At 46.6% G+C, this 16,908-nt stretch overlaps 1 protein-coding gene across 3 annotated transcripts in view; it reads left to right on the top strand.

Moving 5' to 3' along the window:
* The window catches only part of rtf1 (RTF1 homolog, Paf1/RNA polymerase II complex component), a 114,608-nt gene that overhangs the window by 84,593 nt on the left and 13,107 nt on the right, over positions 1-16,908 (top strand). For all 3 annotated transcript variants that reach the window (XM_070878692.1, XM_070878690.1, XM_070878689.1), the window contains 7 exons: positions 574-656; positions 4,662-4,749; positions 5,557-5,664; positions 7,216-7,293; positions 8,960-9,081; positions 13,139-13,196; positions 16,073-16,150. In XM_070878692.1, coding sequence (XP_070734793.1) covers positions 574-656; positions 4,662-4,749; positions 5,557-5,664; positions 7,216-7,293; positions 8,960-9,081; positions 13,139-13,196; positions 16,073-16,150 — 615 coding nt within the window. The remainder of the gene's footprint in view (positions 1-573; positions 657-4,661; positions 4,750-5,556; positions 5,665-7,215; positions 7,294-8,959; positions 9,082-13,138; positions 13,197-16,072; positions 16,151-16,908) is intronic.

Here is a 16,908-nt window from a genome sequence, read left to right as displayed (position 1 = left end):
CAGCGAAACACCTGTGAACTCATGGAAGCAAGTTATCCTCGTTCGAGGGACCGCCTAATGATTGAAACTCTGTTTCAATTCTTCTCGGACAGCTTTAAAAATAATCTGTCGCAATCCAACAGCGAGTTTCCACCTCTTCCCTTGCATCTCCACCTTTGTTTTTTTTTTGTTCGTCCCTCACTTTCTTTTTCCGCAGCTGAAAAGTCCATCCAAGACTTCAACATTATTTCCCATCGGGGGAGGCTGTTGTAGCAATTCCTGCACACCGTTCACCCTGTTCCAACCCCTTGCTCTCTGTCGCAGCCTTTTGGTGGGTCTCCATTTCATTAATATTATGGACAAGGCTTGTCTGAACTTCCTTCTAGACTCTAAATATCTCCTACTTCCTGCCAGCATCCACACTCTGTTGTAATCAAGATTCATTGCATCACTTTTCAGCTCATCTCTTCTCCTGTTGTCAGCCTTGGTGCCCGGCCCTGTATAGGCCTTGGTCCTTCATTTAGGTGTCTCAATGCCACAGATGTACTATCCAACGTGTGGCTGGTGGTTCTAAATATTTCTCTCTGCTTCCAGGTCGCAGAGATCACTGGTGTTGTGGAAACTGGAAAGGTCTATCAACTGGGCAGTTCACGGACAAACAAAGGGCTGCAGTTAAAGTAGGTACCAGAGAACGAAAAGAGTCAAAGCCAGGGTTCCCAGAGCATTTAAGTGATGGTTGGCCACTTGTTTTGTGCAGTCTCTGTATTCAATCCCTACATCACTGGTGTTACAAGATCTTATGAAATGTTGTTTGGTCTGGACCAATTAGATCATGTGATTGTGATGGAATTCTCTGATTTCAAAATCAGTGTTTTGCCTCGATTTTAAAGTTCTTATCTCTATCAAATTCCTCCATGGCCTCATCCCTCCCTATCTCTGTAATCTCCACTAGCCCTACAACCTCACGCCCCCCCCCCCCGGCCCCAGAGATATTTGCGCTCCTCCAATTCTGTCTTCTTGAGCATCCCCAATTTTAAGTACTCTACAATTGGTGGGTGTGCCTTCAGCTGCATAGGCCTTAAGGGCCCAGAGAAGCGAAGGTCCAAGGGCAGCACAGGCCAGCCCACACTGCGAAATGTGTGTGCACTGGATCCGTGCAGCAGAGCTGGTCTCCAGTCGTCTTGGTCAATCCTTGCCACTGGATAAAGACCCAGCTCTGTCAAGTCCGTGTGGTGGCTGGTGTGCAACGGCCATCCACACGTTTTTAAAAAAAAAAAAAAAATCCACGCACAGACATCTTCCACCCTTGAGGATGTAGTTCGGGATCTGGAATATTCGGTCCTTCATTGAAACACCTGTGAACTCATTCCTTTTTGGCGTGGAAAGCAAGTCATCCTCGCTTCAAGGGACTGCCTATGATGATGAAACCTCTCTACCTCTCCTTCCTCCTTTAAGACGTTCCTTAAAACCTACCTCTTTAACCAAGCTTTTGGTAATCTGCCCTCATATTTCCATATGTGGCGAGATAATGAGCGAAGTATAGAAACAAAGGATGGGTCCAGAGGCAGTGTAAATAGCAACAGCAGAACCAGCACCTACATAGGTAAAATTCACCATGGTTCTGTTCTGCAGTATTTTGCTTTTGTGAACTGAGCTGCTCATCTGAGCTTCTCGCACCCAACCCATCTTATATTTTTTTCCTTCTTTTTCTCTGTTCTTCTTTCTCTTTGTCACTAATGGCAGCTGGTCATTCATCATCATCAGCTCCACTGGGCAGGCCACATTGTCCGTGTGCCCGGCACGAGATTCCCAAAGCAAGCGCTCTACTCGGAACTCCTACACGGCAAGCGTTCTCGAGGTGGGCAGAGGAAACGTTTCAAGGACACCCTCAAAGCTGCCTTGATAAATAAGAACATAAGAAATAGGAGCAGGAGTAGGCCATACGGCCCCTCGAGCCTGCTCTGCCATTTAATAAGATCATGCTGATCTGATCATGGACTCGGGTCCACTTCCCTGCTAGTTCCCCATAACCCCTTATCGTTTAAGAAACTTTCTATTTCTGTCTTAAATTTATTCAATGTCCCAGCTTCCACAGCTTTCTGAGGCAGCGAATTCCATAGATTTACAACCCTCAGAAGAAATTTCTCCTCATCTCAGTTTTAAATGGGTGGCCCCTTATTCTAAGATTCTCCCCCATCAGTGGAAACATCCTCTCTGCATCCACCTTGTCGAGCCCCCTCATAATCTTATACATTTCGATAAGATCACCTCTCATTCTTCTGAATTCCAATGAGTAGAGGCCCAACCTACTCAATCTTTCCTCATAAGTCAACCCCCTCATCTCTGGAATCAACCTCGTGAACCTTCTCTGAACTGACCCCAAAGCAAGTATATCCTTTCGTAAATATGGAAACCAAAACTGCACGCAGTATTCCAGGTGTGACCTCCTTAACACCTTGTATAACTGTCCCTGCTTTTATATTCCATCCCCTTTGCAATAAAGGCCAAGATTCCATTGACTTTAAAGTGCAACATCCCCACCGACACCTGGGAATCCCTGGCGAAAGACCGCCTTCAGTGGAGGAAGAGCATCCAGGAGGGCACTGAGCACCTCGAGTCTCGTCGCCGAGAGCATGCAGCAAACAAGCGCAGGCAGCGGAAGGAGCGTGCGGCAAACCAGGCTCTCCCCACCCACCCTTTCCTTCCTGTCCCACTTGTGACAGAGACTGTAATTCCTGTATTGGACTGTACAGTCACCTGAGAACTCACTTTGAGTGGAAGCAAGTCTTACTCCATTTTGAGAGACTGCCTATGATGATGAATGGCAGCGAGTCATCATTACTCCGCCATTCACACCCTATCCAGATTAATCTTTTTCTAACTTCTGTCATTACCATTTCAATTCGGCCCATCATCCCTTTTGTCTCTCATCTCTCCTGCCTTCCACCCTATCACAGACCTTCCCTTTTGTTTGTTCTTCCCCTCCCCCATTCAGTGTTTAAGAATCTGCTCTTTTCAAACATTTGTCCCGAAACGTTAACTCTGTTTCTTTCTCCACAGATGCTGCCTGACCTGCTGAGATTTCCAGCATTCTGTTTTTATTTCAGATTCCAGCATCTGCGGTATTTTGCTTTTGTATTAGCTTCTCCTCTGTTGTTCTAAGCCCATCCCTTTGTTTACAGTCGGTTGAACACATTTTATTCTATCAGCTTCTTTCCTTCGCCCTTGCTCCCCTGAAGGCAGTAGCTGCTGAGTATGGTTTGATGTTAGAATGAACCCTCTGATACTGTACTCTCATAACCACTCTTCACAAGTCAGCCAAAATGGTGACCACCGGAGTTGCTTGACTGCATGGGATGTTGCAGCTGAACTGGACCCTATCATTACCAGAAGCAGGCGCACAGGCTCTTTCCAGCTGGGATTAAGGGGTGATCTTAGAGGTGTGTGAAATGATTAAAGGGCTTGATAGGGTAGATAGAGAGAAACTTATTTCCCCTGGAGTCTAGAGCAAGGGGACATGATAAAGTTAGAGCTAGGCTGTTCAGGGGTGACGTCAAGAAGCATTTCTTCACACAGGCTAGTGAAAATCTGGAACTCTCTTCTCCCAAAAATGCTGTTGAGTCTGGGAGCAATTGAAAATTTCAAAACTGGGATTGATAGATTTTTGTTAGGCATAGTATTAAGGCGGGTAATGGAGATGAGGTACAGATCGGCCATAATTTAATTGAATGGCCTCCTCTTGTTCCGCTGGAATTACTGGAAATTGGTCAGACTCCCTATCTGATTCATTTCCTTTAACCTGGTGATAATGAGATCAGTCGTAATGCCACAACACTACTCTGCCTAAAGTCAGCTGACTGACCAGGGGCTGTCTCCAAGACCACCTGGTCAGTATAGTTCAGAACCACTCCAGTGGTGCCTGTACACTCAGTAGGTTATCGGGATGTTGGTGGAGTGATTATGAAGCACCAGCCGAATTACTTGAGTTGGTTTTAGTGCTTTAGAGGAACTTGTACTACTGCAGCATCCTGTTCACTGACTGCGCCATTTGCTACCCTGTGGTAGTGAGTTCCACATTCTTGCCATTCTCTGGGTAAAGAAGTTTCTTCTCAATTTAATGGCCTCTAGTTTTGGCCCCACCTATCCCCACAAGTAGAAACATATTTTCTACATATTAAATACAGTTTATTAAATCACAGTGAAGGAACAAACTCTTTCCCCCCCCCCCCCCCTTCCCCAAACGTTTTGTCCTCTCCAACAGGTGTAGACTTTTCCTGGGCTACAGTTCCATGGTTAACAGTAGCCGTCCAGTACTTTGTTCATTGGGTGTCGGTAGCGGATGGGAGTCACTCTTGGTTCTGTTCTCGCATGACCCCTACATAACAAGCACACTGGATAGCGATCAGGAAGCAAGGCCCCGGCTGAGTTCTCTTCACCCCCCCCCCCCCCCCCCCCCCACCTCCACTTCCTGGTCCAGTGCAATGAGGCCAATGTAACTTCCCTGTTGCCTGAGATCAAAGAACTGAACTTGGGGAGCTTACTCATTGTTACGCTGTGAGATGTGACGAGTTCCAGTCTTTCCCAGATTAACTGCAAGCAGTAGTGAAGGTACAAGTTTTATTTTCCATCTCGTTTTCCTTTCTCCGATAACGGAAGTGTGAGTTTTTTTTTCCTTTTTGCAGACACGGCTCAGATGAACGAGTGTTTCGACTAGAGTTTGTATCAAACCAGGAGTTCACAGAAACCGAGTTCATGAAATGGCGGGAGACGGTGAGTTGTGTGGCAGGGCAGGGTTTGAAGATTTTGGTTTTATGCTGGCAGTGTGGCAATTGATGAGCTGCAAAGGCCGGTGCCTTAACCCGACCACATACTCTGCTACCTGCAGAATTCCAATGGCTCAAACAGAATTGGGGTCCATGTTCCAAAGGCTGTGGGAAGCTCTCGGGGTAACTGCTGCGAATAGGCTTTGTAGAGACATAGAAAATAGGAGCAGTAGTAGGCCATTCGGCCCTTCGAGTCTGCACCACCATTCAATATGATCATGGCTGATCCTCTATCTCAACACCATATTCCCGCTTTTTCTCTATACCCCTTGATGCCTTTTGTTTCTAGACATCTATCTATCTCCCTCTTAAATATATTCAGTGACTTGGCCTCCACAGCGTTCTGTGGTCGAGTGTTCCACAGGTTCACCACCCTCTGAGTGAAAACATTCCTCCTCATCTCGGCCCTAAATTTCCCGGATACGTATCCTGAGGCTTGTGACCCCTTGTTCTAGACTTCCCAGCCAGGGGAAACATCCTCCCCGCATCCAGTCTGTCCAACCCAGTCAGAATTTTATACATTTCAAAGAGCCCCCCTCATTCTTCTAAACTCTAGTGAATATGGACCTAGTCGACCCAATCTCTCCTCATAGGACAGTCCTGCCATCCCAGGAATCAGTCTGGTGAACTTTCGCTGCACTCCCTGCTCATGGCTAAAGCAGTGGTGGGGGGGGGGTCTGTCCCAGGGCCTCGGGTGGGCTTCAAGTCCAGAGTCTCGGAGAGATAGCTTAACCTATGCTTCCCCTTGTTTCAGATAATGATGGGAGGCATGGAGTTACCAACCATGGATGAGGTTAACAAGAAGGAGCAGCAGATTAAACAGGCACTGGAGTATAAATTCAACGACCGTGACATCGAAGAGGTATGCAACTCAGCAAGAGCCAAACAGTCGAGCAAAATTGCTGAATGTCCTTTTCCATCCCTATTGTCAGTTGGTTTGTTTTGTGGTTAAACATATTCCACTCAGATGAACATACAAACTTTATCCTTTATCCCTGTCAGAGAGAGAGAATCATTTAATGATCCCTGGGTCACATAGCAGAGTAAGGACCCAGCACCAGTGTGCACTGCCAGCCTCATCTGACCCTGGTCCATATTTTACACCAATCATTCTGCGGCCTCAGATTGTGAATTTAATGCCGAAGTAGGGGTGTTTTCATGCTGTGGTCCCCATGTCCACGAGTGGTTCCTTTTATGTTGGTCCCATACAGACAGAGGAAAGTGACTGTCGTCTTGTCAGTCTGGGCTCGATTTAACTCTGATTCTGAAGGTTTAATGCATAGCCCTGTCTCCTCCTGGGTGGGGGGGGAAATACAGTTTCACAATTCCTGAAATGATCCATTTTTTTTGCAGGCTGCCCAGAAGGATACGTGCACTATTCATGTATAAAATGGCTACTGCAATATTAAATAAAATACTTGAATACATTTTAAAACATGCGGACAACACATGACAGTCAGATTGAAGTGTGTTATTGGCACAAGCACTTCAAGTTATGGTAACTACCTAGCTTAAGCCGGAGATTGAACCTCGGACTTACCTGGTGTCTGTGCCTCAGTACCATGATCATCATAGGCAGTCCCTCGGAATCGAGGAAGACTTGCTTCCACTCTTAGCATGAGTTCTTAGGTGGCTGTACAGTCCAATGCGAGAACCACAGTCCCTGTCACAGGTGGGACAGACAGTTGTTGAAGGAAAGAGTGGGTGGGACTGGTTTGCCGCACACTCTTTCCGCTGCCTGCGCTTGGTTTCTGCATGCTCTTGGCGATGAGACGCGAGGTGCTCAGCGCCCTCCTGGATGCACTTTCTTCACTTAGGGCGGTCTTTGGCCAGAGACTCCCAGGTGTCAGTGGGGATGTTGCACTTTATCAGGAAGGCTTTGAGGGTGTCCCCGTAACGTTTCCTCTGCCCACCTTTGGCTCCTTTGCCGTGAAGGAGTTCCGAGTAGAGCGCTTGCTTTGGGAGTCTCGTGTCTGGCATGCGGACTATGTGTCCTGCCCAGCGGAGCTGATCAAGTGTGGTCAGTGCTTCAATGCTGGGGATGTTAGCCTGATCGAGGGCGCTAATGTTGATGCGTCTGTCCTCCCAGGGGATTTGTAGGATCTTGCGGAGACATCGTTGGTGGTATTTCTCCAGCGACTTGAGATGCCGAATGTACTAACAGAAGGGGCGAAGGAAACCCAGATGAGCATTGTGAGGAATGGGATATTAATGGGAGACCATCTCGACAGTGGAGATTCTGGCAGTATTATACAAAAATCACCTCTTGCAGCTACAGTGCTGTCTAAATATGCAGAAGCATGAAACCCACCCCTAAAAACTGAGAGCAGATCAACGCCCAATGGAGCTGCCAATGCTGTGGGTAACTGTCATGCTCTTGCCCTTGTTTAGCACTGCTGTCCTGTTCTTGCAGATTGTGAAGGAGAAGGACCGATTCAGGAAAGCGCCTTCCAATTACGCCATGAAAAAGACTCAGCTCATGAAAGAAAAGGTGAGTGGCATTATATGTATATATGGTTGTGTGTATATTACTTTCTGCACATGGTGCGCCACTTCTTCTTGGTCTCAAAAACCTTTGTGGGGTTTGGATAGCTGGAAAACTTGGCAGGGATTGGGAGTTAAGGGTCAGAAAAGGTCAGCAGGGATTCCAATCCCAAATGTTGTCTTCAGGTGAACTGGGATTAGAGACCGGGGGCTAATTAGATCACCATTAATTTTAAAATTGTACACTCTGTCCTTTGTTTTTATATATTTCCATTATAAATTCCTGCATTACTTTTATATATTTTCATTATATATGCCTATGGCCCCAATGTATTAAATTTAAAAGCCTCATCTTTGAATCCGTACACAGCCTCACCCCTTCCCTTCTCTAGCCTTGCACCTCTTCTCGCAAACCTTGGTCTCCCGACGCAGCCCGTCCATGCACTGCCCTCGGTCCCATTCTTTAGAACTCTTTACCTAAATCTCTCTACCTTGCAACTTCTCTCTCGTCCGATCAAACTCTTTTCAAAGTTCATCTTTTCAACCTGATGTTTGAGCATCCCACCCTCCAGCTTGGCATTCCCGCTCTTCACCTATTTGTGCAGAACCTCAGGACATTGAAGGCTCTGTGTATTTTGTGAATACCTAACTGCTGCCCCCCTGGGTTAGCCACCCTTTGTTAACCAGCACCTGGCCTTGTTGAAAAGGAGGGGAACGTGGCTAAAGAAAGATGTCCAAAGGAAAAGAGCAGAGATCGAGTCGGAGATAATCTTGGCTCTGTTGTGTCGTGTTGGCATCTTCAAAATCTTCTTCTGACTTCCCAGAAAACGGGTTTTCTGTGAGTTGAATGTAACGCAATTGTTGGTATGTTCACTAGCAGTCTCAGCTGTCCGGGAACCAGGCCGAGGGTCAGAAGATGGGCCAGTCTGGGAACCAGGCCTAGGGGAAGGAGATGGAGGCTATCTGGGAACCAGGCCTCTGGGCAGGAGATGGGCTGTAACAAAATATTTTGGTGTCTGACTGCTTGCCTTGGAAAAACCTGTCAAAGACACTGCGTTCCTTAATACTGGTTCAGCATGAAGGCCTGTTTTAGGCCTTCCAGTTTGTTGAAGGAAAGTCTTGTAGTTTGAGATGAGCTTCTCAATAATCTTTTTCTGCAGAGCATGTCAATAGAACCCAAGTCAGACTCGGTCAAGGTCAGATCATGGGTGCTGTAAGAAGTTCCCACTGGTTAAGATCTACGCACGGCAGAGAAGGTGTTGGGGTCTATCTGAGCCCGTTCAATCCCAGGAAGGACTGTTGAATTGTAAAGAATGATCAATTCTGAGAATCCATTTGAAAAGTAATAAATAAATAGAAAGCCCTTTGGAGCCCAGTGAGGGAGGAGGAGCTAAAATCAGCTGCTCCTGAAGTGGCCATGGCCACTGGGGAGGTCAGAATTCATTGCCATCTCTTCTGTTGCCCCGCTCACACTGTGGGACATAGTGGCTAGTTTCCCCAGTGCCACCCTCCCAATATCTTTGTTGTTTGGATCGACCTGAGCGTTTTCTCCTGCCAATTCAAATGACAGCTTATCATGGTGAGAGTCTATCTTTTATTTTGAGTGTTACAGTATTGTCCAGTACCCGTTATCTCCACTCCACTAATAAGTCATTCTTTCCATTTCTCTTAAGGCAATGGCAGAAGAAGCGGGTGAGCCAGATAAAGCCCGACAAATCCAAGACCAGCTGAATGAACTGGAAGAACGGGCAGAGGCCCTCGATAGACTTCGCACCAAAAACATCTCTGCCATCAGGTAAGGAAAGGACTGGCATTTAGATAGCACCTTTCACAACCTCTGGTTATCCCAAAGTATACTGTTGTAATGTAGGAAAAATGGCAGCCAATTTGTGCACAGCAGTCTCCCACATACAGCAATGAAATAAATGATCAGATAATCTGTTTGTGATGTTGGCCAGGACACTGGGGAGAATACCACTGATTTTCAAATAGTACCATGGAATCTTTTACATCACCCAAGAGGGCAGACATAGCCTTGGTGTAACGTCTCATCGGAAAGATGGCACCTCTGGAAACTCCTTCAGTACTACACTCGAGTCAGCCTAGTTTATACTCAAGTCGCTGGAAAGAAAGACTTGCATTTATATAGCGCCTTTCACGGCCACCGGACATCTCAAAACACTTTACAGCCAATGAAGTACTTTTGGAGTGTCGTCATTATCATCATAGGCAGCCCCTTGAAGCGAGGGTGACTTGCTTCCGCGCCAAAAAGCGATGAGTTCACAGGTGTTTCAATAAAGGACCTAATATTCCAGACCCTGAACTACATCCTGAAGTGTGGAAGATGCCTTTGTGTGGATTTTTTTAATGTGTGGTGGCCGTTGCACACCAGCCACCACACGGGCTTGACAGAGCTAGGTCTTGGTCCAGTGACAAGGGTTAACCAAGACTAACTGGAGACCAGGCTCTGCTGCACGGACCGAGTGCACACACACATTGCAGTGTGGGCTGGCCTGTGCTGCCCTCGGCCCTCGCCTCTTCTGGGGCCCCATGTGGAGTGTAGTGTAGTCACTGTTGTAATGTGGGGTGCACGGCAAGCTCCCACAAACAACAATGTGATAATGACCAGATAATCTGTTTTTGTTATGTGATTGAGGGATGGAGTGGGACTAGAACCTGTAAAACTATGTTTAAAAAAAAAAAAATGCTCATCTCCCCCCTGGTTCTTTTGCATCTCCCAGCTCCTCCGCCTATAATGCAGAGAAGCTTCTGTGCTCCAACCAGATCTGCTTCCGAAATTGGTGCTAGTTTTGTTCCAGTATTATATAAAAATGAGATAATGTATGGCTTTAAAGTGGGGATGGAATTCCATCTGTATGCCCTGGTCCAATTATCTCCAGCCTTCGAACCCTCCCCCTTTTCACCTAAAGGCTATGCCTGGCCTTGAGTCTGTGTGTGCAACGCCATGGGGGTTGGTGGGGAGGAATGTTGTGTCTGGGCACCGAATCTCTGGAAGGATATATTGGTCTTGGAGGGGGTGCAGTGCAGATGCACCAGAATGATACCCGGGCTAAATTGGTTCACTTTTGAGGACAGTTTGCATAGACTCGGCTTGTATTGCTTTGAGTATAGACGATTAAGATGTAATCTAATTCATAGAATCATAGAATGATCCAGTACAGAAGGAGGCCATTCGGCCTTTCGTGCCTGTGCCGCCTTTTTGAAAGAGCGATCCAATTAGTCCCACTCCCCTGCTCTTTCCAAATAGCCCTGCAAATCGTCCCCATTCAAGTATTTATACAATCTCCTTTTGAAAGTTATTAATAAATCTGCTTACACCACCCTTTCAGGCAATGCATTCCAGATCATTGTGACTCGCTGTGTAAAAACAATCTTTTCATGTCACCTCTGGTTCTTTTGTCAATTACCTCAAAGTTGTGTCCTCTGGTTAATGACCTTTCCTGCCAGTGTCTCTTTATTTACTCTTGTCAAAACCATGATTTTGAACACTTACCAAATCTCCCCTTAACCTTCTCTGCTCTAAAGAGAACAACCCATGTTCCTCTCGTCTCTCCATGTAACTGAAGTCCCACATCCCTAATTGAGGTCATTAATGGAGTTGATGGGGTAGATGGAGAGAAGTTATTTCGGGGGGAGGGGGCTAACCCTAAAATTAGAGCCTGTAGAGCCAGACCGTTCAGGGGTGATGTCAGGAAGCACTTCTTCTCACACACACAGTAGTGGAAATCTGGAACTCTCTCCCAAAAAGCAGTTGAGCTAGGGGTCAATTGAAAATTTCAAAACTGAGATTGATAAATTTTTGTTGAGTACTTGTATTAAGGGTTATGGAGTTAAGATACAGATCAGCCATTATCTAATTGAATGGCAGACAAACTCGAGGAGCTGAAAGACCTACTCCTGTTCCTATATTCCTATGTGTGGAGACATTGTATATTCCCATTGCAGTTGGGCTAAATGTGGCCCAGGTCCTGAGAAATCAGCCTGAAAATCCTGAGACTTTTTTCCAAAAATGGTAGTTCTTCTAGTTGGTTGAACTGAATGGGGGAAACCTTTTCAGGATGCCCCTCATTATCGGCAAAATTACATTGAATTCTTCAATCAAAATCTGCCCTTACTGGGTACAGTCTAGACTCTGGTCTGACCACACCTGGGGTACTGGGTACAGTCTAGGCTCTGGTCTGACCACACCTGGGGTACTGGGTACAGTCTAGGCTCTGGTCTGACCACACCTGGGGTACTGGGTACAGTCTAGGCTCTGGTCTGACCACACCTGGGGTACTGGGTACAGTCTAGGCTCTGGTCTGACCACACCTGGGGTACTGGGTACAGTCTAGGCTCTGGTCTGACCACACCTGGTGTACTGGGTACAGTCTAGGCTCTGGTCCGACCACACCTGGGGTACTGGGTACAGTCTAGGCTCTGGTCCGACCACACCTGGGGGACTGGGTACAGTCTAGGCTCTGGTCCGACTACACCTCGGGTACTGGGTACAGTCTAGGCTCTGGTCTGACCACACCTGGGGTACTGGGTACAGTCTAGGCTCTGGACCGACCACACCTGGGGTACTGGGTACAGTCTAGGTTCTGGTCCGACTACACCTCAGGTACTGGGTACAGTCTAGGCTCTGGTCTGACCACACCTGGGGTACTGGGTACAGTCTAGGCTCTGGACCGACCACACCTGGGGTACTGGGTACAATCGAGGCTCTGGTCCGACCACACCTGGGGTACTGGGTACAATATAGGCTCTGGTCCGACCACACCTGGGGTACTTGATGCAATTCTGGGGTTGGTTGGATTGGGGAGTCTGTGATAGAATAATCCAGTGGCTGGAGAAGCTAAATGGCTCATTGTCACTCTGGGGATTTTTCTGTTAATTCCTCTGACAGGATGGGGCACCCACCCACAGGGGCTTGACCCTGGCTCTGACCCAGAATGAAGAATAGTAAAGTTGGCGCTGGAGCATTTCCAGACCATGGTATAGGGACTGTACAGTTTGGTATGTGTACAGTTTGACCACACTATGACCTTTTTTCCAAGACGCAGTTCAATCAGCACACTGAGCACATTTTAGAATCGACATTTGTTTTGGGTAATCATCCTCGCAGCTCATGTGTAAGTTCTCTCGTATCGCTCTGTAATCTGCGTTGTATGAGCTAATAAAGACCCAATTTTACAAGTCTTCATCTTTGTATTTCCTCATACCACATGATTAGTAACTGTGAGGTGATGCATTGGGTTGGACAAAAAGCAGTAATTATACTGTGAATGATAGGCTCGGTGGTGTGGAAGAGCAGAGGAACTTTGGGAGTACAGGTTTACAGGACATTATAAGCACCGCCTTGGGTTGATTTAAAAAAAAAACTGAATAGAATATTCAGTGTCGTACAGTGCGGAACGAGGCCATTCAGGTTATTGTGCCTGTGCCGGCAATATTTTGCTTCAGTGTGCGGGACGGAACATAAAAGCTAGGAAATCGTGATCAGCCAATATAAAACTTTATGACCTCAGTTAGAGTGCAGTATTGGGCTCCATATTATCGGAAAGATACTGAGGCTTTAGAGAGGGCTCAGCACAGGCTGCTGCCTTCCCATGATTGGCTGATGCCTGAGCCCTCGGCCAAGTGGTGATGTGCCCAAGGCTCCACAGGTTCGGAGTCACTGAGCCCAGATGTGAGTGGGGATAAGCTTGCACCTTCATCGCAAAACCATCCTTCATTCCAACCGGAATTTGAAACTGGTCGTGGAGATGACTGTGCATCTCACAGAACAGCCAAGTGTGGGTTTGTTTTACAAGTGTCGCTATTAAAACCCCGTTGTTCCTTTCTCCCAGCTACATAAATCAGAGGAACAGAGAGTGGAACATTGTCGAGTCAGAGAAGGCTTTGCTGGTAAGTGCTGTTGTTGGGTAACTACTTGCTGCTGATTTGAAAGCATTTAGTTGAGATGCATTGAAGACCAGAAGATTTCTAGTGCGATCCCCACTGTCCTGGGATTGCTAATTTCACACGGGCCCCTGCTGCTGGGTTAGGAGAAAAAAAATCAGCTAGGGTTCCTCCTGATCACCTTTCTAGGGCTCAATTTTCACCAGTCGTTTGCAGTGTTTTTTTTGGAACAGGCTGCTCTTTTTGGCCTTAGTTGAAAAACCCCAGTTTCCCCAATCAATTTGCACCAGTGTAACTCAGTTAGGATTTTTTTAAGTCAGTTTTTTTTCATCCAAAGGGGGCGTAACCAGCCAACTGCATCACTTCTGGCCATTTAGGGAAGTTTGGCTGAGAGTTACTCCAGTTCTGATTAGGCCGGCATATGTGGCCTCTCCAGAAAAACCTTCCCTGGAGTTAAGGAAATCGGCGTAGCAGATGGCCGGACACACTGAAAGAATTGGAAAAACACATAGCAGCAACTTCCCTCCAACCCCGCCCGAAGGCTGTCCGGTCCTATTCTCGGTCCCCGGTTCTCTCACAGGAAGGCTGTCTGGTCCCATTCTCAGTCCCCAGTTATCGCACACAGTCTGGTCCCATTAACGAGAGAGAGAGGAAAATTGAGCCAATGGGGATGTGTTGTGATGTCCTTTGCAGTCTAATAGCCTGTCAACACTCGTTATCTAGACTCTCCCATGAAGGCTGGCCACTTGGTTGAGGTACCGAAGGGCCGTGAGTCCCTCTGGTACCTGTGCTCAGCAACAGTTATCACTTTCAGTAGAGATGGGGTGAAAGTTGGGGGGGGGGTGGGGCAGGGCAGGGGGCTTAATTATATTTTTCATAGAAATTGTAATCTCGTTGTGACACATCGGCTTGAGACAATGGGGGTTCAGTAAGACATTGCAGTAAACATTCACCCATAATAAGTTGGAATAGCTTCATTCATGTGAGCCGAGCAGGCGAAAGTGGACAACGACCCGTACCTCCCTCGGAGGGCAGTATTTTAATTGGATTTGTGACTGGCCAGTACTTTGGCATGGAGAGCTAAGAGGATGGTCAGCTGCCAAACCTTTGGTTTCCTGTCCAGCTAGAAATCTGGAACGGAAGCCAGACACACAGCAGGAGCTCCCTGCTTAGATTTCATGCTGATCAGTTTGAGAAACTATTAGTCAAAAAAGTGTATTTGGCCAACTAGCAGGGATATTGTGATCTTTATTTGATACATTACGCGCAGTGTTACTAAATATGCTAAAACACATGTTACTCTAGATGTTTTAATATATTATGTTAGCTTAACCATTGGCCTCATCCCACTAGTGTTAATCAGTCCGCCCTCCAGCGGGTACCAGAAATATATGTGGGGTCGAGGCAATCAGTGTCCAGTTTGTGTATTGAGGGAGTTTCATTGTTACAGACACGTTGGCGTCTGACCAGTGGTTGTGTGGCAGTGCGGGTAAAGTCCTGATAGTGAACGCAAGGTCCACTTACGGGCGAGGTTGGTGACGCTAAGCCCGAGAGAATATCTCACACAGACCCGAAGTTTATAACACTGACCTCCCAGCTAACACCTAGTTGACCTGATGGAAGACTTGGGCCTGGGATTTTCTGCTTTGTGTGAAACTTGGGTACTTGCAACCTTTACCACACAAGCTTTGCAAGTGATTGAGGGCTGATTGCCCTTTGGATAACTTATTCTTCTTGTTTGCTGGATCTCCAAGATGAGAGGAGCACATTGAGAATGTTTGTCCAGGCAAGCAGTTAATAAAGAAAGCTCCAACACCAGAGAGGAGATGAGATGTTATTTTATGCAGTGAGTTGGTGAGCTGGAATGCACTGTCTGAAAGGGTGGTGGAAGCAGATTCAATCTTCACTTTCAAAAAGGAATGGGATAAATATTTGAAAATGAAGAATTTTGGGGAAATTCTTCATCTTCAATATGGGGAAAGAGTAGGGTAGTGGGACTAACTGGACAGCTCTTTGGAAAGAGGCAGCCCTGGCATTGATAGGCCAAATGGCGGCCTCCTGTGTTCTGATTCTATAACCACTTGCATTCATATAGTGTCTCTAACATGGGGAAAAAATTTGCTGAGGCACAAGGAAAAAATGGACATTGGGCCAAAGGAGACGATACTGAGGGTGACTAAAATTTGTTCAGAAAGGTGGATTTTAAGGAAAGTCTTGAAGGAGGAGAGGGAGACTAAAATTTGTTCAGAAAGGTGGATTTTAAGGAAAGTCTTGAAGGAGGAGAGGGAGATGGAAAGGTTTAGAGAGTAAATTCCAGTGCTTGGAGCCTAGGCGGCTGAAGGCACAGATGCCAATGGTGGAGCAAAGGGTGTGGGCGGGTGCACAAGATGCTAGAGGCTAGTTGGTGGATCAGAGTTTGGGGAGAGGGGGAAGGGGTTGTTAAGGTTGGAGGAGGTTAGCGAGATAGGGAGTGGTGAGACCATGGTGGGATTTTAACAGGAGAATGGGAGTTTTATGGATTTTTATACGAGGATGGGAGTTTTAAATCTGTTGGGGGACCAAGAGCCAATGTAAATTAGCGAGGACAGGGTTGATGGTGCTGCATAGGATGTGAGCAGTAGAAAACTGGCGAAATAGTACTCGGAAGGCCTGAGGCTGTATTGCTGCCACGTCTATTGGAGTACTTTGCCTCAATGACTGAGGTTCCATTGAACATTTTTCCCAACATCATGGTGTTGCACAGAAGTTTTTGTCTCTCACTTTACAATGGCTCGAAATTTGGCGCAGTGGAATCTAATGGATGATGGGGGGTGTGGTGGGTGGAATTGCTTCTGACATGACGAGATAACTGTTTAATGGAGGGTATCTCCCTTTCTCTGCAGGCTGAGGTCCAGAACGAGAGAACAAAGCAGATGGACCCTTTCACTAGGCGCCAATGTCAACCCACCATCGTCTCCAATGTAAGGCCTCTTTACGATGCTGTCAACAGTCATAATTTACAATGCTGTCTCTCTGCGGTTTTACAGTGCTGTCAGTGAGAATTTACAATGGTATGAGGCACGAATTGGTTAGATTAGACTGGCAAATGATACTTAAAGGGTTGATGGTGGATAGGCAATGGCTAACCTTTAAAGATCATATGGACGAACTTCAACAATTGTACATCCCTGTCTGGAGTAAAAATAAAACTGGGAAGGTGGCTCAACCGTGGCTAACAAGGGAAATTAAGGATAGTGTTAAATCCAAGGAAGAGGCATACAAATTAGCTAGAAAAAGCAGCAAACCGGAGGGCTGGGAGAAATTTAGAATTCAGCAGAGGAGGACAAAGGGTTTAATTAAGAGGGGGGAAAAATAGAGTACGAGAGGAAGCTTGCCTGAAACATAAAGACTGACTGCAAAAGCTTCTATAGATATGTGAAGAGAAAAAGATTAGTAGAGAAAAAGATTAGTGAAGACAAACATAGGTCCCTTGCAGTCGGATTCGGGTGAATTTATAATGGGGAACAAAGAAATGGCAGACCAATTGAACAAGTACTTCGGTTCTGTCTTCACAAAGGAAGACACAAATAACCTTCCGGATGTACTAGGGGACCGAGGGTCTAGTGAGAAGGAGGAACTGAAGGATATCCTTATTAGGTGGGACATTGTGTTCGGGAAATTGACAGGATTGAAGGTCGATAAATCCCCAGGACCTGATACATCCCAGAGTATTTAAGGA

The sequence above is a fragment of the Pristiophorus japonicus genome, chromosome 4 (genome assembly GCF_044704955.1).
Source record: "Pristiophorus japonicus isolate sPriJap1 chromosome 4, sPriJap1.hap1, whole genome shotgun sequence".
NCBI classification, from domain to species: Eukaryota; Metazoa; Chordata; class Chondrichthyes; family Pristiophoridae; genus Pristiophorus; species Pristiophorus japonicus.
Note: the sequence above shows the minus strand (reverse complement) of the source record. Positions and strands in the feature narration are given on the sequence as shown.